Raw genomic sequence first — 20529 nt, 5'->3', positions numbered from 1 at the left:
AATCCTTCCAGCTGCTGCCAGAAGGGAGTAACAGACAGCATTAGTCTGTTTTAATACTTTATTTTGTTCTACAAATACAGTACAAAAATAGATTTTTTAGAAACATAATTAAATGAAAACCATTCTCTTGCATTTTAAAGTCTTCCTCTGTAACAGCATCCAGCAATAAGTACACTATTTCCCTCTTTAAAAATAGAGACAGTGTCAGTTTGATTTGGTTTTAAAGATACTGCAAAAGACAGATCAGTATTTCTATTTCAAAACTGCAGGAAAAGCTTGTATAGATTTAACATTCCTCTCGTAACGTTTTTTAAGTACTTAAGTACTAGATAACATTTTTAAAAACCTCCCTGGTTTCACTGAATTTCTTTTCTGACAGCACTGCCAGATTTACACATTTTTTTCCAGAACAATACCAAACAGTCTTGATAAAACAAAACTGAAACGTATACATTTTAAATGACTTAAGATGACATATTTAACCTTAAGTTTGAAACAAGGACACGGCTTCTTCCTTCTAATGAACAAGATTTCGGAAAGTAAAGGAAGGCTGAAGACGATAGGCTGAAAAGCCAAAGCTGAGTTTTCACAAAAGGCACGTGTTCTTCAGAAAGTAAGTTTTCGGATTCCTCTAAATCTTGATTGCATGTTTCATTACACCTTAGAGGAAGTATTTCCCCCTCTGTGATGATGAGACAGACAGTGAGACTGGAACTCGACGTCACTACTGATTTGGATAAAGTATGAATTGAAAGTATTGAAGTGGATATTAGCAGTGTCTTGGCCAGCTCACCACAGACTGTTAAATAGCAGCTGCATGCTTTAATTCTGGGCAAGTAGGAAAAATGGAAAGGAGAAAAATGGGAAGAGACAGTGCTAATGAAAGAAACGCCTTAGAAAATTGATTTATTACAGTGCTGAGTGGTATTTACAAAAGAGAACAAAAAAGACCAACTTCATATAGATAGAGATCTTAGAAAGTCCAACTCTGCATCTGCTTCTCCTAAGTCCAAGGATAAAGGGATGAACTTAATCATCCACAACAGCAAAAGACATTCCTGATACTGAATTAGGTTGCTCCCTGATAGCTCAGAAACACAAGTGCACAGAAGACTAAGAAGTTCTTAACTGGCATAGGATACATTTGTTGTGACAATTCTGTTCTTGCATCTGGAAATGGTAAATAAATGCTTGTTCTGATCACAGTTTCTCAAAAGGAAACAACTGTGCTGCCTCTCCCTTTTTTTCTCGCTTGCTCTTTTTAGTTGTCTGCTCTTCCTTCTGCTTCTCTACCTGGCGATTTTGGGGCCAAGAAATTGCCACATCCCGTCCTGCAGTCCCTGAACTTGGACCTCCTTCTTCATCAGAGGAGAATCCAGCTCCTTTCTCTGTCTCAGGTGCAGATGGCTCAGTCTGAAAAAAAAAAACCATGAAAATGGAAAAGGAAGCTCTAGGAATCACTTGTAACTACCCCTTTTCTAAAAAGGCTCATTTTCTGTCATAGTGGCTCTCAATGACATTACAAAAGTTGACTGCCCTGGTCTGGGCTTCTCACCCAAAGCAGTGTGTTTCTATTTCTGAATGTCAAACATTCCTTCAACTCAAGCAAGTGTTTAAGGTCACAGAAGAATAAAAATTAACCATCTTTAAAAAGATCATGCTTTTCACCTTTCTCAACAGGGAAAGGATTAAGACACATCTGATTTCATACAGAAGAGCAGCCCACTGACGTTCTTATAGCTATATACTTGGCTTAGAGAAAGAAATTTAGGAAGGAGGTATATCACAACAAAAGAGCAATATAAAAATAACAATGCTTTGGGGAAACAGTTGTCTCTTGTTAAACAATACTTAATCTTTCATGGACATGACTGTTGGATTTCTGGTGTAGATTTTTTTTTTAACTAGTTGTTAGTCAAATATTAACAGGAAAGAGAAAGATTTTTGAGCAATTACATTCTGAGGTTCTACGCTCTACTGCTGGAAAAATAACACATTGGAAGTACTGGAAAAAACATCTCTCTGTAGAGAAATATCATCCTGAAAAAGAAAATAACAGAAATGCAGAATACCTTGATGGAATAGCGTTGCTTCAGTCTCTCTCTGATGAGAAGTCCTTTTGTCAGCAACTTCCAATTCCCCAGAGCTCTCTTCTCACGCTTCTGTGTGGTATTAGTATTGAAAAGAAAAACATTACTATTTCAAGTTCCAATGTATTTACATTGACAGAAAATAGAAGTTTGAAGACTTTTAAATGGCAATTAAAAAAACAACACACCACCAACTTAAATGCGTCACATTAAAAGATTATAGGCTGGTAGGATTCTTAGGAGTACGATGTACTGGTGTCTGCTTATCTGCTAACCATACGAATTACTGTCACTCACTGTGTAAAACACACTGGAGCTTCCTCAAAAAGTTTAACCTCATACATGTATTCCTCACTTCCATTTCCCAGGAGCCATGGAAAACTGTTCCAACGTATGCACTATTTCAGATATCACTACACATTTGTATTGTTTCCCATTGCAGTGCAGACAGCAAGCCCCAGGTAAGGCATTTGGGGGATGCAATTAGCCTCTTACCATCATAGAGCTGTGTCTGCTGCTTACATAGCCTACCTTTTACTGTCCACAGCTTAAATTGAATTTAACAGTAAGGAGGCTGCAAAAATAGTTCTCACCTCCTTCTCCTTCTTTTCTATTTCTGCTTGTTCATTCTCCCAGGCAGCAATGAGCACATCTTTATATTCTTCACAAACAACGTAGCCATCAGTACTAGGAAGGAGAACAGAATCCTCTGTCAGCTACTAGAAGAAAAAAAAAAGGGAGCAAATGCCTGCTGACCCAGCCAAACTGAAAGCTGCTGAATACTGACAGAACTAACTAAGCTGTCTCATGGGATCTAAATGTGTAATTCGTCAGCTATCCTCCCCACACAAGTGCAGACCCTGTAAGCATATAAAGTCACTTCTGCATGCCAGGGCCATTAACTCTACTACCACAGCTAGCACAAAAGAGGAGGACATCCTCCTTAGCACAGGGGATACAACTTCTGCAGAAAATCAAAATTCCTCAGCTGCAACAAAGCACCTTTACGTACACTGGATGCGAGTAGCCACCATGAAAATCAAATCCTGTGATTGCTTGAGCACAGTCAATGTCCAGCTTCCGTGCCAATCTGTTCAGGTTGGGGAGTCTGAGCTGCACACAGCCAACAGGTAACATGGATGGCAAGAAGAGATAGACGTTTCCATATTCATTCCGGGGAACCTGTTATTGCAAAATTAAAGAGAAATGACACTCCTGCCCTCTGGAGAGAGGTGAAAATCCCCGCTGCAATTCAAGGTCTCTCCTCTATTGCTGACCTTCTACATTCCACTCCAGTACCATAATCGTATTCACATGAAAAGGCACAAGTCTAGATTTTAGCTGCATGGTTATCTCCTAGTTATGTTCACCAACCAGACCTTGTTACTCTGGCTGTAATGCACAGAATTAGCAAAACAAAGATGGGGTAGGTAAATTGGATCAACTAAATTAGAAAGTCAGCAGCCTTTCATTACTCGGACTCAGGAATGAAAGGCCTTGACAAAACTTTCACCATTCTCTCGTGGGTACAGTTACGTCAGAACAATAAGCCTGAGTCCAGATGTTATTGACTGATCTCACCTTTGAAACATACAGCTTCTGGAAAAATAAAGCCCACAGCTTCATACAAAACAATTCCTTTAACACCAGCCCCCTGCCTTCCTGGCTACCTTTCCATCCACTGCTATAGGTGGCTGGTACTCCTCTGTCTGCCAGCGACCAAACAGTGCCAGGTCCTCTTTGTCCCGGTTTGCAGGCTCTGCAAGGCGTGCCTTCCTTGCCTGGTTGGAATATCCCTTCACCATCTGTGCAAATACAACGATCAAACTTGTAACACCACAAAAACAAGCTGACAGTGATTTCAGATTTTCCTGGGACAAAGGAAAAGGCATCAGAAAGAAGAAATGCCTACTTCCTTTCTTCAGTATCTATCGCCTATAATGATAACTCATGGCTCCTGTATGGTACAGGGAGCTAGATTCCTAAGTTTACATGGAAGAGGATGAAAAGGGTGCAGTTCTTCTAGACACCCTTGGCATGGGAAGAACAGACAGCTGCGCTTTGTTTTTCAACAGGCCCAGTAGGTGGACAGATTCACTGTGCTGCTATGACATGCAAGCAAGTAAGAAATCTATGTCTGCCAACAGAAAGAAGGCAAAAACAACACAAAGCTTGAACTTTAGAGGGCAGACATTGCACAGGAGGAAGCCAAACCCTCTTACCTTGTAAGGTACTTCTCCAATCCTCACCACTCGAGCCTGCTTTAGCCAAGTGTCCTTGGAGTGGAGCGTGTGTACACAATCTCTAAAAAGGCCAAGAGAAAGCAACCATTTCTATCAGAGACTTCCAAACCGATATTCACATGCTAGAAATGGTAAAAAAAAGCTGTATCTAAGTGGTATGCAAATGCTGTCTGAGTTGCTCAATGTCTCACCCTATCCATGTATGTGGCCTGAGACTATTGTTGATGCCACTGCGGTCTTAACACCAATTAGCTCTTTAATTTATTACAGAGATCACAGACACACTCCACTCACCTGGAGTAGACAGCCTCTCCCCTGCAGTACCCTAGGATAGCAGCTGACTCAGGATAGATTGCCTGATACTTCAAGAGATGCCTCTTCAGTGCATAAAGAGGGTGGTTCTTGTACTCTCCAATTGCCGTTGGTAGAGGTTGATCTTGAAGCTTAACTTGAAACTGTAGGAATTATGCAAAAAAAAAAAAAAAAGAGTGATTTTGTGGCTCTCTTGAATTAGCCTTTTTAAAAATAATAATGATTATAGTCTGTATCAAAGGAAAAAAAATACCAGAAACTTTATCAGGTGAACCAATGGACCAAAGCACTCCTGTTGCAAATAGATGTGTACTCAGATCTACGTATCCTATCCTAGACTCTCTCCAAGAAGGGTAATGCTAGGCTATACAGAAACCCATGCTCGTACGTTTTCAGAATGAGCTGTCCAATACTTTTGTTATCCACATTCCTCTTAACAGCCTCCATTTGATTATTATTTGAATTGTATCATTGTATATTCCCTTTAAAACATGAGTATTTCACGTTCAAATAGAAACTTCCTTCCCCATGGAACCGTTACTGATGATTTTTACCTGAATGAGAATCCAAGGACTGAACTCTTGGTATTAAAAGTCCTGAAAAAAATGATTATCATTTACCTCCCTTTCCTCCTTCTCATCTCTTTCCACAAAGGGACTTCTATATGGCTGCAGCGTGTCCTCCCACCACTCAGGGTCCACACGGTTCTTCCTCGTTGTGGTCATCCACACTGGGTCATATCTTTGTGTCACATCCTTGACGCTCCCATCGTTGTCAAATCCCACAATGTAGTAAAGTGGCTTTGTGGAATATGTGAAGCACTGCTGGGGCTGGCCAACACTGCCATGAACACAGTCCACACATACCCACTTGTCCTCACGCTCAAGGAAAACCTCTAGCCACTGGTCTGTGCCAACCACTTTCCTTACCACCTGCTGCCCATCATCCTCATCACTAGAAATTATTTTGTTCCTCTTTCTCGGTGCATGAGGCAATGCTGGAGCCGTGCTTTTGACTGGTCTGGGCTCAACTCCAGAACAATTTTTGGATTGCTTTGATTCTGAAGTCCCAGTTTTGGGGCTTTTGATAGATGTTAGCTTTGATTTCTGGGAGCCCAATGACCTTCTCTGCTTTTTAGATACAGTTTCAAAATCCTCATCAGAGAGATCGCTCTCCTCCTCTGAAATCTCGAAGTCAGAAACACTGCCCTCATCACTTCCACTCTCTTCTTTGTAACACACTTTGGAGGCCACTCGTCTCCTGCGATCATTCTTGGGCCTGACGGGCACATCTTTTTCCCCTAAACCACTCTCCTCATTACTAATTTCCTTCTGCTCCTGGCTGCCTGAAGGCAGCTTTGACTTGTGTGTCCTTTTGGTCCGAGCAGTTCTGGGTTTCTTTGGCTCCTTGTCGTCTTCTTCACTCCCTGAGGATTTCTCATCCTTCTTTGCTTTTTTGCAGGGGCATTTTTTTGCCACGGCTTTGGGTGTTGTGCCAGAGCTTTCCCGCCCTTCAGAGGTACTGCTGAGCGACTGCCTCTTGGATGAGCCTTTTCCCTGCAAGTAAGAGGCTAGGTCACCTTTACCATAGCTAACAACATGCGGGGGGGGGGGGGGGGGGGGGGTGGGAAGAAGATAATACTGAGATCAGCATGAAGTAAATAAAGACCAAAGGCATGGTCAATTTGTATCTTAGGGACTTGAAAACTTCAGGCAGATGGATGAAGAGAGGTGTACTCCAGCAGCATTCGCTGTCTAAGTTTTAAAGAAATGTTCATCAACTGAAAAATGAGGAAACATACAAAACACTTCGCTTAAACATACAAAATGTGAGTTTTGTTTGTTTGTTTGTTTTTTAAAAGGAGAAACCTCAAGACTAAGGGTTTGTGTCTTCTGCACGACAGACAGAACATCGTTACCATCCTGGTTCATGCAGTAAGTGATTCACTTCAAGCTGCAACAGTCAGGCAGCTTTTTCACTCCTTTTGGGGAGTGACTAATTAGGGAATTCTACACTTTTCTACAAACCCTATGAAAATTACCTTTGCTGTTGTCTCCTTGAGAGGAACAGGCTGAAGAGACAGCACAAGGCGACACAGTAGTTGTAATGCTCGGAGAATAATTAAGAATATCTGCAAAAGGAAAAATAAAGCATGTTTAACCTTTTTTTAAAGTATATGAAAAAAATCTCAAAACTCTTTTACAGCTCACAAACCATTTTCATTCCTAGCTTTTACCCAGCACTGTAGACACTGACACAGACATGCAGGTAGCCCAGCTGCTATAGTATCAAAGCACTGCACAGTTGTCTTTGGCTCTTATTTATGGTACAACAGTGACAGAGGCACTGCTGTGAACTCACAGATAAAGAGCCAAGAGGCTAGATGACCCATCCTCCTGGAGTACACGTGGTGAGTTACCGTAGTCCCATCTACAGTGTCAGCCTCTTGTTCTTGAGGCAAACTGAGTAAGATGACTCTAAATTCTCCTTCCCAAAGGTGACTGAGGCCAACAACACACCACCAGCTAAACCCAGCAGAAACACCAACTATTCAGAAAATGGCATTACAGTCACAACTGAGTGCTAACAGCTGTAACCCAGCACCTGCTTTCCTGCATGGGACTTCTAAGTGTCTAAACCAGGCTTGCTTTGTCTTTACCTCCTGTCCCAGGAAGTGGCATTTCTATTTACACAGCAGGGTTGCAGAGACCACAATAACTGCTTTGCGACACAGAAGCTGCAACGTCCCATTTATCAGCAACAGGGCAAAGCTGCAAGCCACACATCTGCAAAGCAGCAGCTCTTTCAGTTCTTTCTTAGGCACAGTTCATACTGAAGAACTTAATCACAGAAGGACTCCAGACGAAAATACAACAGAAAGAAAAAAGCAGGAAATACTCTAAATCACCAACTTGTTTTCTACAAATCCACCCCTCAAACACCACCTTGTTTGCAATGATCTAGCATCCAAATTCAGCGACCAACCCTGCAGTTCCAAGTCACTTACATGAACCAACTCTTCATCGTCTCGTGCAGCATAGATGGCAAAGCGCCTCTCCAAGGTTGACTGAAGGGACTCTCCTTTTTCAGTGGAAAGCTCATCATTGACAGTGAAGGTTCCAATAAACCTGAAATGTTGAGACACCTATTTATTGTCGACTGTTGTGCGTATATTCTTACAATTCATAGTTCATCCTTTCCTTCTTCACAAAGGACAGCCTCTCACTCTTGTATTTCAAATCAAAAAATCAGTGAAAATTTTTAATTACATTTACCCCTTTCCCTGGACCCTGATTCTACATTCTATATGATAGCAGGACTAGGAGAGAGTATTTTACCATTTCACCAAGTTGGAAAGGTAGAGAATGTCCACTTGGCCTGCAGGCACTTTTGTGAAGTGTGTGGGGATGATGGACAGACCAATGGCATGAAGATCTGGCTGGCTGCAGATCCTGTTCCTATAGAAACCATTCGCTAATAAACACAAGAGGTGAACCTGAGAGAAGAAAGTTTCTATAGTGAGTTCAGACAAGATTTTCTTTGCTGGAACTACTGTCCATGGTTAAAAACGAAGATGCCTCTACTGCTCCTTTTGACAGAGACAGGCAACTACAAACAGGGTGGACACAGGACTGTCATCTGATCACCATCATAATAGAGTAAAGCCTTGAAGTTCCTGTCAGTGTCTCCTGCTCATTTGACCGACAGTTTAACATGAATAGAATCAGCAGATACACGCAACGGAGAAACACACCCCCTACTCACATCTGTTTTCATTTAGAAATTTAATAATGCAGTCATGGATGTTTCTAACTTACAGTTCAGGAGAAGTCCAGTGAGCATTTGTCTGGACTACAGCCTTTTTATTTTTTCTCTTCTAGCAAGGACCCAAAATTATTTTGATCAAAAATTACTTTCTTCCTCATTATGGACCAGTTCAGAGATCTTACACTCATTTTTTTCTCTGCCAGGTTTCTTTGTGACCAATACCTTATGTGTGTCCTCACGAACCTCCTTGCTGAAACGTTTCATCATTCTCCGAAGATAGGTCTCAAACTCAGCTTTCCTTTTTTCTCTGCATAAGATTACAGAAGAAATGGATGTTGTAGTTTTCTATGGATCTGCCTTTCTAGATTCATGAGATGCCCTCCACTGCCTTCCCTGTTCTTACCCTCTCTCTCTTCTCTTACGTTGTTCTGGAGTTTCAATCTCTATCTCAACTGGATTGCTTGGCAGCGCCACTGACGAAAGAACAGCAGCTTCTTCTAATTTACCTGTGACAGGTTCCTGGAGTTCTGGAAAAAAAAAACACAAACAAACCACAAAACAAAATATTACTAAATAATACGCAAATGTAGAGTACTTGCCATAAGGAGGACTGACAATGGGTAAAAACCCACCCACTCCTCCTCATGTGTTCAAACAACCTACAAAGAGAACGTCCCCAGTAATTACCAGTTCCTGGATCTTCTGTAACACAGTGTCTACTCAGCTTTTTCAAGTAACTGGGGGATGCTAGTAAACTGCCACTGAGGAATCAGCTCAGCACAGTCTAATGACAAGTGACTGCAACAAGCAAATTTAATCAGGAGAAAGCTGAATGAAGCAGATACCACCCAAAGAGTACTTGTAGAGTACTGAAAAAACAAACAAACAACAACAACAAAAACACAACTGACTTCACTTTAGAAGGCATAAATCTATAGCAGCAAATTATGAAGATTATGATCATCATGATTCTTACAGGTTGTTGGTAGAAACCTCATTGAACAGCTCAGTTGATTGCATCTCCATTTTTCTTTAAAAGGAAGTCAAGAGTTTTCAATCTTCAGACCAATTCATTCTTTGCTTCTCGCAGTATTAGACAATGCTAACAGCTAAGAAAGTGCTATACACGGTAGCATAACCCTAACATACACCAAAAAATTGTCAAATGCAAAGCTTTACCTTCAAGTCAGTTGTCTGGTTTTTTCCTACTTTGGAATCATTCTAGAAGTATTGTGAGATATGACCTTTTGATATAGAACACACATGGAACATGGCACATGGAACATACTCTGTACACTTAGAGTATATATTTACCTGAATCCAAATGGGAAATGGCTCAAAAATCAAATTACAAAAAGACCCATTGTGTACAAGAATATTTACTGCTTAAAACAAATAAACATGCAATTGTTACCTTCCACATCCTCCCATTCATCTTCACTTTCATCATCATTGTCGTCATCGTCGTCAGTATTGTCTTCATCCATCTCTTTTTTAACAGGAGATTCTCTCTTCAACTTTGTCTCCCTCTGAGGGGGCTTCAGTGAGTCACTATTAAAATTACCAAAATGGTTTTAGCATCACAAAGTTCAGGTGCTCGTTTATTTTAAAAAAATATAGAAAGAAAACGTTTAAAATGGGGAAATACATGAAGCATGACCTCTACATCAGTAACAACAGATGCAAAGGTTTTGAATATTTGACACGTACACCACAGATGTCATCTCAGAAAAGCAAGCAATCTTTGCCATAAATAACCACAGGCTCATTGGGCAACATTTTTTCAGTGCAAACTTAAATCTTGGTTCTGTGAGATTGTTTAGGAAAAAAGATGCTTGAACCTAAAAAAAAAAGGTCCCATCCTTTTTAACAGCTTGTATAAATGAGTTCTTGGAGAATTCGTTCATTGAATAATTTGTCCTTGCCAAACCTTCAAAGTGTACTGGGATTGGAACTGTTTCTGTCTCACTACACTAATACCAAAGGATCTGGTTGGCCAGTGAAGTGAGACCAGTTTCATTTCTTCTCATTGATATACTCCCTATAGAAATCATGGCAAAAACATGCTAATATTGTATTTGGATTCTTAAAAAAACACAGAGGAATTATATGTTTAAAAAGTTTCTACTCATCATCCTAAACCCTAATCTCAGGGTCATATTTCTATTCATGCTAGATTCCATAACACCTCCCTTGTCCTATGTAAAAAATAGAACAAATAACATCATATATTTAAACCATTGTTTTGAAAAGGCTCAGATATTTGCTTTCTGTACAGACGGTCTTCCTCAAGACTGATTCTGCAATCAATCAGACGTACTGTCTGTTAAAGCGTGTGGCACAAATGAACTAAACTGGACTTTCAGCCTAAAGCAATCTACTTACATGCATATTTGCAGCAAAAGGCCCTAAAAAAAACCCCAAAAAATAAACAACCAACAACCTGAAACAGAGAGCTCCTCTATACTCTAATGATGAATAATAAGTAAACTTACCTGCAGGTTTGCTCTTTGCTATGATTTCCTTTATTTTTTGTGATTTTTTTATTTTCTTTTGCTAGCAATTTTACCCCTTTTTGTTTTGAAGTTTTACTTGCTGACTTGGAAACTCCAGGATCAGAGTCTTCTTTCTTCTTTGTAGCTGGAACTTTGGGTTTGTTCTTCTTTATACTAGGCTGCTTCTCTTCAAAATCATCTGCATTGGATAGAAGAAAAGAACGTATATCAAAGGATAAAATCTCATCTCCATAGCAATCAGAAAAAATACCTCCAAAGACTTTGTTAGAAGCAAACTATCCACCAGTTACATAAGAAAGCGAACGCTCAAAATGAAGAGTGCATCGCCGTTTTGTAGTAAATAGGCAAGAACTGCACAACAGCTACCGGAACGTACTCATAACAACGCGGTGAACAAGAAGTACATAGAGTTTCCTGCGGTCCTACCAGTGGGGTCAGCTGAAGAACAAGCCCCCTACTTACCCAAGCAGCTTATCCCCCTTCCAATCCCACATAACGGCCCCTGTCCCTCCTCGCAGCCAGCCGAGCCCCAGGGCTGCGCTACGGGCGAGTACCGCCCCCCTGCGCCCCGACGCACCAGGGGCCGAGAGAAGCCCCAGACCCCGGCGATGGCCGCCCGCACCCACCTTCCTCCTCCTCCTCCTCCTCCTCCTCTTCCTTCTTCTTCTTCACCTCGGCCCTCGGCCCCCCGGGACGCTTCTTGCTGGCGGCCGCCGCCGCCGGGGTAGAGGCTTTGCGTTTCTTCGCCATGGCGCTACACCCCGCCCGCCTGCCCGCCCCACGGCCCGCCCCGCCGGAGGGGAAGGGGACGGGGAAGAGAAGGAAGGGGAAGGGCCATAGCGTCTCGCGGGAGAAGGCGGGCGGCTGTTTGAAAGATGGCGGATGAGGTGGATCAGGTGAGCGGCTCCCTTCGGCCGGGAGGCACCGGGGAGGTCTTCGCCGGGCCCTGGCTGCCAGCCCCTGAGCGCCGTGGTGGCGGCGGGGCCCTTCCCGGCTCCTCGCCGCCATTTGCTGAGCTCCTTCCCGCCCTCCCGCCTGCTCTCCGCGGCTGTGAGGAGAGCGAAGGGGGGCGTAAGATGGAGGCGGCCCGCCGTGGGTTTTAGGGCTGCTCAGCTCGGGTGTTGTAACAGTCGGCTGTCCCTCGCTGAGGAAGAAATGGGTGGCATGCTAGGGGTGGTGGTGTAAAAAGGTGTTCACACTTCTTAGACGTGGTCCTGAAAGTTCGCCTTCCTCACAAGGAGGAGCCCCGAGTGTGTCCGGGTCTCTAACCTGCTTTGGGGCTTGGCAGAACTGAGGTGTGGTGCTCTGCCTCAGCTAGGGGTGTCTGTGTTACCCAGCCGGCTGATGTGGGCTCGTGAAATGTGTTTGTGTGTTTGGCTTTCTACCTAGAGCCGTGTGGTGCTACAGGTACGGTACTTTCTGTTACCATGCTCCTTTGTGCGGATTAGACTTTCTGTTTCAGTACTGACGGTGCTTGCGGATTAAAAAATACACCTCTTATGACAGAATACATGAGGCACGATTTACTACAAACTAACCTGGAGTCTGTTAACTAATTCTGTACAGACTGCTGGACATCCATAGTGTGATAATACCACCTGCACTCAGAGTCACCAGGATTTGAAGGAGTGTTTCAAAATACCAGCTTCTGTGTTCTTACCTGTTTGTTTTCAGTGTCTTTCAAATGCTGAGGAATCTAGAAGTTCACAATCATCTTTATAAATAATTTTCTTTATTGTGTTTTTTTTAGCAACAAACAACAAATACTGTAGAGGAGCCACTTGACCTCATTAGACTCAGTCTAGATGAGCGAATCTATGTTAAAATGAGGAATGACAGAGAACTTAGAGGCAGACTACACGTAAGTAAAACTCAGAATGCTACTATGCTTATCCAGACAAGCACTGGGCAACACTTTTTATTTGTAGCACTTTATTATACAAGCTTGCCTGTAATATTCTATTGATTGTTCAATTTGTTTAAAAGCACAAGTAATTAATTATATCTCTTGATTAAAAGTGGAGAAGTGGTTAGAGAAGGCAGGTTAAAGGTCATCTTAGTAACAAGGGTTGAACTCTTTCTTCTTTCAAAGGTGTAATATGTTCAGGGGCAAAATAAAATTTGTTCAGTACTCTGCTATAAAATGCTCTTCCAGAGATTTAAAAGATGCATTTTGTTTTTTCTTGCCTGTGGTCTTCTAAATGATATCATGTAATTCATTCCTCTGCTTCTGACTTCTGTTTCCATGTCTGTAAAGTAATGATGCAGACATCTTCTTGTAAAGGACTCTAAGGTCTATTTAGACTGAAATAACAATCATTATCAAACAACTATCTTATCAGGCAGGACCATGAGGGTATGCTGGGATATGTACTCTGCTGAATTCTCTGCAAATTTCATTTTAAGTGCTTTTTTCTGAGAGTAATATGTCTCTTAATAGAAAACCAGTCTGTCTCATTAGGTCTGTCATTCTTCCTGAATACAGTACAGTGTTGTGGAAGAGAACCAGTTGCCCTATGTATTAACTAGGCCTCAAACTCATTTGGGAACACAAACATGATGCACTGGTGTAATTCCTAATGTGCTTTTGTAGGGTGGAGCTTGTGCTTATTTTAAATTTTTCTAACACTGTAGGAGTTACAGTTTTCATAGCCATTTAGTTGGCCCCAGAAAAATAAATTCTGGGAATATGGACTGATGGGAAAGAATTGTTTTGACATAACAGTACATTTGGGTCAAATCAGGCTAAAATAATTCTGTCTGAACGTCTTGCTAAAATTGTCATTTTATTGAGTTTGTTTGAATTTTGGAAGAAATAATTAACTTTATTCCTACAGGCATATGATCAGCACTTAAATATGATTCTGGGTGATGTAGAAGAAACTGTAACAACAATAGAGATTGATGAAGAAACCTATGAAGAAATTTATAAAGTAAGGACTTCAGTGTATTTATCTCTATAAAAAACTTTTTTGAAGTGAAACTATGTCATATAGTTAAAATAGTGTATTGATAACTACTTTTTGGACTAAGATTTAACAAGTTTCAGACAAGTTGTTGCGGAAGTCCGAAGGATATGGAGAGACTTGGTGTTGATTGTTTTGATTTCATCAGCATGACAGAGTTATATATCTGAGCTCATGTTTGTTGGAGTTGTTTCTGGTGTTTTGTTATGATTGAATTTGGTCACGTGCTTAGCATGTGTTCTGTAAACTTATCTTTTTGTATATGTAAACTTTTCTTTCCTTCTTCATAGTCTACGAAAAGGAATATTCCGATGCTCTTTGTCAGAGGTGACGGCGTTGTGCTTGTAGCTCCCCCGTTGAGGGTTGGCTGAAGCAACCAAGGATTTTACCTTGTTGGAAGGTTTCAAGCTCTCGGACAATGGTTCGTGCTTTGATCATGTGTCTCAAAATTGTGTACACATTTTTGTAGGATGTTTTTGCCTATTCTTTTTGGAAGGAGAACAAATTTATCTTGCAGAATGTGCATGTAGTCAGTTGAAGCAGTGTAAAACAACCACGTTTTCCCTGAATTAATGTAACTGCTGTAAATTGGCTGTCTTGTCACATCAGTAAAAAAAATCCTTTTTTTTTTTTTCTTTTTCAAATCTTGGGAATAGCAGTGTCTTTTTTTGTTTCAAATAAACTTGGCTTATCTTTCAGTTTTGACTGGTCATATTTTTGTTGGAGAAGTTGTTACGTACTTATGTAGACCTAATGTTGCGGTATGTGGATTTACTTTCTGAGAAAGTAGTAATTTGAGCGTGTTGTGTTAATTTTTGTCCTTACTAACACTTGAGACTTGCAGATTAACATTTATGGGGGGACAGCACTACATCTATGATGCTATAATTTATGACTTTTCTGTGTTCAAATTCTCTAGCCTTACCCTTGTGGCAGGGAAACTGTATGTGTGTATATATACACCCACATGTGCATTTCCCACTTATGATACATAAAGAAGATAAAGTTTTAGATAGTGTTTCGAATACTTTTATTGCAGCTTTATTAACAGAACAATGGTTTGCAAAAACATAAGCAGGGAACAGAGATGCTGCTTCACATGCTCTTGAGTTGCCTGTTGCATGTGTTCATTTTCCACTATCTGTAGCTTGCTTCAGTTCTTGAATACATTAAATTCTGCAGAATGCTTAAGATGCTTATTGGTTATCTGCTGCAAAGGTGTACTGGAACCCTGAACAAAGTCCTTTTTTTAATATATAGTTTCTCAGGCCTGCACTACTTGCAGATTATTCTCCTAGGGGGATAGAAAGGCTTGAGTACAGTTACTCTATGCATTGTTTAAGTATGTTTGAAAGGCATACCTAGACAGTAGGTCTACACTGGGACACTTTTTACAGACCTTGACTCATGACTTTATAAACTTGTCTAGGTTCTTAGGCATGCTTTTTATGGTTGGCAAAAGCAGCTTGCTTTGGCACTTTGTCTACAGTTAAAATCTTCCTAACTTACAATGTCCATAACCTGTGACAAGGGTGAAGAATGCAAGATCTATCTTGGTCAGCTCCAAGCTGGATCCTTTTTAAAGGAAAGCTAACTTTTTTATTATTTATTTTTATTATATATTTATTTAATTATATATATCCTCAAAAAGTGAACGTATACTTCATGCGCTCAGAAATAAAGAGAGTAGGGACTAATACAAAAAGCTCTGGCTTACAGGTGGCTGCTCCTTTGCGGCTCTCATGAAATGTCCTCTAGCACTGGAATAGATGTAAAAAGTAGGAATGGTAGCTGAAGCTGAAATAGTGAAGCTATTACTGAGAATTAGTGTTAATAGCAATTATGTTAAACATTTTTATCGTGTAGATTTATATGTATACTCCTTTTACTGCAGCCTAGAAAGGACAAGTCATTCCAGTTGTATACACGTGAAAGAATTTTAGAGCTGTGCTTGATGCTATTTTCATATATAGGTACCTCAGATGCAAAAGAGAGGAAAATGTACATGTACAACTTAAAATTCTTAACGTTATTTGAATGATGAGAAGGTATGCAGTGGCTTTGTAGTAGGCTTCCTTCACTATACCATCCTTGTTTGAAGTTGGTCTGAGCTAGTTTAAAAACAACTGTTGTCTGCGATCCGTATCTCATCCATCCCTAACATGCCATCTCTGCAAGATCAGCTCAACTCCTGTTCCATGCGTGCAAAACTCCTTGATGTTGGAAGAATCCTATGGATGCTATAATAGTTCCCGTTTTGAATTGATACAAGGATGACTGTTCTGAGATTCTCTTTATTGTATTATCTCCTACCACTCCAGAAACCCAGAATAGATACCTAGGGGGAGAGAGTAAGGATGGGTGAACACAGTCATAGTCTTCCAGTTTCAGGGATCTACAAATCTGAGAAGGGAGAGTTCTCTTTCACAGAACCTTATGGAGTTTTCTTCAATTAATGAGTCTACATCCGTCTAGCAGTCTTGTATTGTTACAGGATGTCACAGGCTGGGTACATGTTCTCTGAAGAAATGCTTCTAGTTTTGCCTTTGTATAGTTTGGACTTTGGTTTTTAACTTGCCACCTGTTACTTTCATGTGATGCCCCTTATGTCTGTGCAGCACTGTTGTCTTCTCAGTATTCTGAGATAGCAGATTACGTGTTTCCTTTTTCATCTTTTCTACTCCTAATTGTCCTTCAGTTATTTCTTTCCTAGACTGCAAAGAGATTTCCTGTTTAACTGTTTCAGGGAAAAGCTGCTCCATTCCTTTTGTACTATGATTTTGTAATTGAAGAACTGATGTGATACACAAGGTACAGGTTATAGGTACATCAGGAACTTCTACACTGATAACTTTTAGAGTAGATAACTTGTTAACAGTTATGCATTTTGAGAATGCTAATGGAGATGTGCGGTGTAAAGTTCTCTTTACTTGAACCATATATGCCTGCGTAACATGCTTATCTCTCTAGTAATTCTTACTAGACATTATAAACTATCAGCAGAGCTGAAAAGTTAGATTTAGTAATACACAACTCACTGGAATCCCTATAGAAATCTTTTCAAAATTGTCTCAACACCTTCTGCTTCTTTTGAATTTGTAAGTAACAGATTGTGCATAGTGGTTGCTCACTCAATTATTGTCTAATTGAGTCCTTGGGTATTTGTGGTCTGGTCATAATGTTCTGTTATTACGTTGCTGAAATGTCCAGCAACATCTTTTACTGACCATTGAATTTGAAATGAGCTCTTCAGAGTGGAAGCTAGCCTAAGGTCATCTGTGATGAATGTGGATTTTAAAAAAATAAAGTTTTTCTACAATCTTGTCTTTCTGACTGTTTTTATTCTTTTGTTGCATATCAACTGTAATCTTACATACATACTTACACTTTATTTTTCAAACATGAGGCGTACGTACATAATGTATCGTTAACTTTCCTAAAATAACTTCTCAAGACTTCTCAAATGCCTTTTCAGCTTGTCTCATCGTTTTAGATTGCCAGAATTTCTTTATGTGATTCAACTTCTTAAAGATTATTCTAGTAGCTTTTTATAAATACTAGTAACCTCCCTAGTAGCCTTCCAGTTGTTTTCAGCTTTTGGATTTCATCTTTTTCGAGAAGGTGGCAGAGTAAGTTCTCAATTTATTGTCTTTGCAGACAGTGCAGAAATTCTTTAAACATTTGACTCCCCGTGGCTCTTTTATTACAAACTATTTATTTTGTAATTCCCGTTCCCGAAGTGCTGGTATAGCTGGACTCTTTTCTGTCCTCTTAATTTTGTGAGTGTCAACTGCTTGTGAAATTCCTATGCAGACTTTTTTGAATGTAACTCCTGTAGAACGCTAGGTGGTGGTGTTGTCTCAAACTTAAGCTTGGTTGGCTTTGCCTGATTTTGATGTATGTAGCCTGTGTCAACAGGCCCTGTAGTTGTACAATTACTCATTTGTTTTTAATTAGTATGGCACTTGCTGACAGTTTTAAATCAACTCTGCTGCTCACCCATTAAGTCAAAATCAAAATATGTTTTGATGTTTATGTAGGCACAGAGCAAGCCCTCAGAAGAATTGAAGTAAAACAGTGTGTGTGTCTTGCATTGTGAGACTTCAAAATGCACGAGCTCCAAGCTAGCAGTTGTGCTGGTAGCATTAGCTGAAGCAGTATACCATTTAGAACAAACTGCTGTGGTTAACCACTTTGCTGCTGAGCACTGCTTGGAGATGAACGGCACACTGTTGTGTGTGGCATACAGTGCTGCTTCTACACCAACCGCTGCAAGTGCTAGTTGGATGGCTGTTCAGTAGCTTCACCGGAGAACTTCCCTGCTGAATTAATGGCACGGTGAAACAGCCTGTGCTTATGAACGTATGGACATCAGACTCTCGAGGTGAAAACATCACATTTTACTTTTAGTCACCAACACTTCTTCCTGAACCCAGAGAAACACGTTTTGATCCAGTCTACGTAATATCTAACAACACACAATTTTGTTTTAGTTCATGTAGGTTTTTTTCAGGTTGTGCTTGTTTTCGTTTAGTTGAACAGAGTTTACATTTTCTGTTTCATTCCTATTCCCTAGCACAGGACAAGCCCAGGATGTGGATAATAGGTTCCAGTAGGCCTTGAGCTGTGTGAGCAATGGCAGACCTCTGCAGGGACTCAGGGCTGGAAAAGCAGAACAGTGTTGATTATACTGGGAGTTCTCCAATGACATTGTCTTCTCTTGGTGTTTTGTTCTTGTTCTATAGGCAGTAGGAATCTATAATTTGAACTATTTAAGAGAATAGCATTTAAGATTCTAAGCCCTTAGAATTCTTAATAGAACTGGAGCACTGGGAAGGGAGCGTGATTCAGTGCAAGATGACAAATGCTGTGCATTGTTTTTTGGGCTGATGATGACATGTACAGAAAATCCCATCAGGCTTATTAAGGTTTAAGGCATTCATGCCAAGATCATTGATGGGCTGAATACATCATTACTGAGGGTGTAGGGCTCCTATGTTTCTAAACAGGAAGCTGCTTTCATATACTAAACAAAAAGAATGGGAAAGAAAAATAGAAAGTTCTACAGAAAATTGAAGCACAGTGTCTAAGCCAGACTTTTCTGGGGGGAAAAGAATGGGTGGAAGGAAGAGAATAGATGATGTGGGTTGGAGCGGAAAACGAGAACCACTGACGGAAGAAGATGTAGTCAAAAACCCTGTTTATGAGTGAATTTTTTCATTGTTACCCAAATTAGTTTGAATGGAAGAAAGGCCTACTCCCAAATTTTGGAAACTTAGGCCAAAAAGCCTATTTAGTTTTACAATGGCATTTGATTGGTTTATGATGTGACTGCCTGCAACAGCAAGGGACTAGGCCTGCTGACTGTCTGTGTGGCTAGACAAACTATTGCTGAAAGATTCGGGTGATCATGACTGATCATGAGAGGCTTTTAGCAGTGTTTTCCACTGTATGGTACTTGGCAAATGTGGATATTTACTTAAGGTGCATATAGAAATCTTTGGAAGAGATCACAATATTGAAATGCAAGCACTTTTTGAGAGTTGGGATGATACTTCATCCAGAATATACACAGGGGTCTTTAGTCTAACGACACTTTTTAAATTCTGAAAGTAAGGGATAGCATAAACCTTAAATATATAGCTATATTTAGATCATAAAATACCTTTTAATCCCTCAGATAATTGATGTATTTCTAGTTTCTCTTTGGTTTTAATGAAGAAAATTGCTCAAGATTTTATAGAGCTAGTTTTTGTATTAGTTGTCTGATAAAGACCTGTGCTTTCTGCATCTGTGCTGGCTAAACATGATGCTTTCTTATCAGTCTGTTGGTTCACATCACCCAAAGTCCCTGTCAGTACACAGTTCTGTAAAGCAGATGGTGTAGTGCTTTGCCCAGCCTGTTTCCAGATGATTTGATCAAGGAACTTTCACTGATGTATTCGTGTTATAAATAGTTACCTGTTTGACAAGTGGAAGCCTCAATTCCATCAACTCTACTGCGATACTGGATCTGTTGTAGCCTCTAAAGGAGGCCTTCGTGCTACGGCCTTCTTAATCTTGTTCCTTTCTCACAGCTGTTGCACAGCCAGGTTGTGTTTGTTGGTAAGGCAGCTGCAAAAATCTTTTCTACCAATGATACAGTTTATTAAACGATTCACTCTCTGTTCACTACCTAATAGAACTGAGTGTGGTGATTCTGCTACAGTAAATTTTCATTTGCTCTTATCTAATCTGCCGAACTGTTGGACATAAATAATTACATCAAGTATGTACGTCACTGGAGCCTGTCACGCTAATTAGCGTAATATGCTGTCTAAAATTTTGAATAAGGAAGCCAGGTAATCCCTTCCCCAATCTGTCCTATAGAAATCACAGAACTTTCATGAAAGCAAACGTTTTCTTTTAAGGAAGAAGTTGCTGCTCTAAATTCAAGTCAAAGCTCCGCTCCCCTTGTGAGGGAGCTACAGGCTGCCATGAGGCCTCCCCTCAGCCTCCTCTGCTCTGGGCAGAACAAACCAAGGGACCTCAGCTGCTCCTCACACATCTTCCCCTCCAGATCCTTCACCATCTTCATAGCCCTCCTTTGGTGGACACACTCTAATAGTTTTATGTCCTTATATTATGGTGCCCA

General features: G+C 40.5%; 2 protein-coding genes across 3 annotated transcripts; one reads left to right on the top strand and one right to left on the bottom strand.

Moving 5' to 3' along the window:
• Positions 1–44: 44 nt before the first annotated feature.
• On the bottom strand, positions 45–11721 carry XPC (XPC complex subunit, DNA damage recognition and repair factor). 2 transcript variants are annotated; one of them, XR_013955752.1, is made up of 16 exons: positions 11556–11721; positions 10909–11107; positions 9828–9964; positions 8817–8940; positions 8636–8720; positions 7984–8141; positions 7653–7773; positions 6687–6776; positions 5266–6201; positions 4628–4788; positions 4313–4394; positions 3761–3895; positions 3103–3272; positions 2684–2809; positions 2073–2162; positions 45–1413 (listed from the first exon to the last, which is right to left on the bottom strand). XR_013955752.1 is itself a non-coding variant. In XM_080606898.1 (16 exons), exons 1-16 carry the CDS (start codon positions 11677–11679, stop codon positions 1201–1203), a joined length of 2919 nt encoding a protein of 972 aa, XP_080463024.1. In that variant the 5' UTR covers positions 11680–11716; the 3' UTR covers positions 45–1200. The 2 variants fall into 2 exon arrangements, 1 of the variants encoding a protein (XP_080463024.1); XM_080606898.1 differs by having other exon boundaries at positions 2684–2777; positions 11556–11716.
• Positions 11687–14593, top strand: LSM3 (LSM3 homolog, U6 small nuclear RNA and mRNA degradation associated). Its single transcript, XM_080606966.1, has 4 exons — positions 11687–11825; positions 12680–12790; positions 13767–13862; positions 14186–14593. Exons 1-4 carry the CDS (start codon positions 11805–11807, stop codon positions 14264–14266), a joined length of 309 nt encoding a protein of 102 aa, XP_080463092.1. The 5' UTR covers positions 11687–11804; the 3' UTR covers positions 14267–14593.
• Positions 14594–20529: the final 5936 nt, after the last annotated feature.

The sequence above is a fragment of the Anser brachyrhynchus genome (genome assembly GCF_964034855.1).
Source record: "Anser brachyrhynchus genome assembly, chromosome: 10".
NCBI classification, from domain to species: Eukaryota; Metazoa; Chordata; class Aves; order Anseriformes; family Anatidae; genus Anser; species Anser brachyrhynchus.
The sequence above is the reverse complement of the archived record's forward strand: the minus strand, read 5'-3'. Positions and strand labels throughout refer to the sequence as shown.

Excerpts from the sequence above, each read along its gene's own strand:
- LSM3 (XM_080606966.1), top strand. The coding sequence starts at position 11,805 with ATGGCGGATGAGGTGGATCAG. Across the intron at positions 12,791-13,766 it reads AACTTAGAGGCAGACTACAC|GCATATGATCAGCACTTAAA; the intron begins GTAAGTAAAACT and ends TTATTCCTACAG. Across the intron at positions 13,863-14,185 it reads CCTATGAAGAAATTTATAAA|TCTACGAAAAGGAATATTCC; the intron begins GTAAGGACTTCA and ends CCTTCTTCATAG.
- XPC (XM_080606898.1), bottom strand. The coding sequence starts at position 11,679 with ATGGCGAAGAAACGCAAAGCCTCTACCCCGGCGGCGGCGGCCGCCAGC. Across the intron at positions 3,273-3,760 it reads CTATAGCAGTGGATGGAAAG|GTTCCCCGGAATGAATATGG; the intron begins GTAGCCAGGAAG and ends TTGCAATAACAG. Across the intron at positions 2,163-2,683 it reads TAGAAAAGAAGGAGAAGGAG|AAGCGTGAGAAGAGAGCTCT; the intron begins GTGAGAACTATT and ends AATACCACACAG.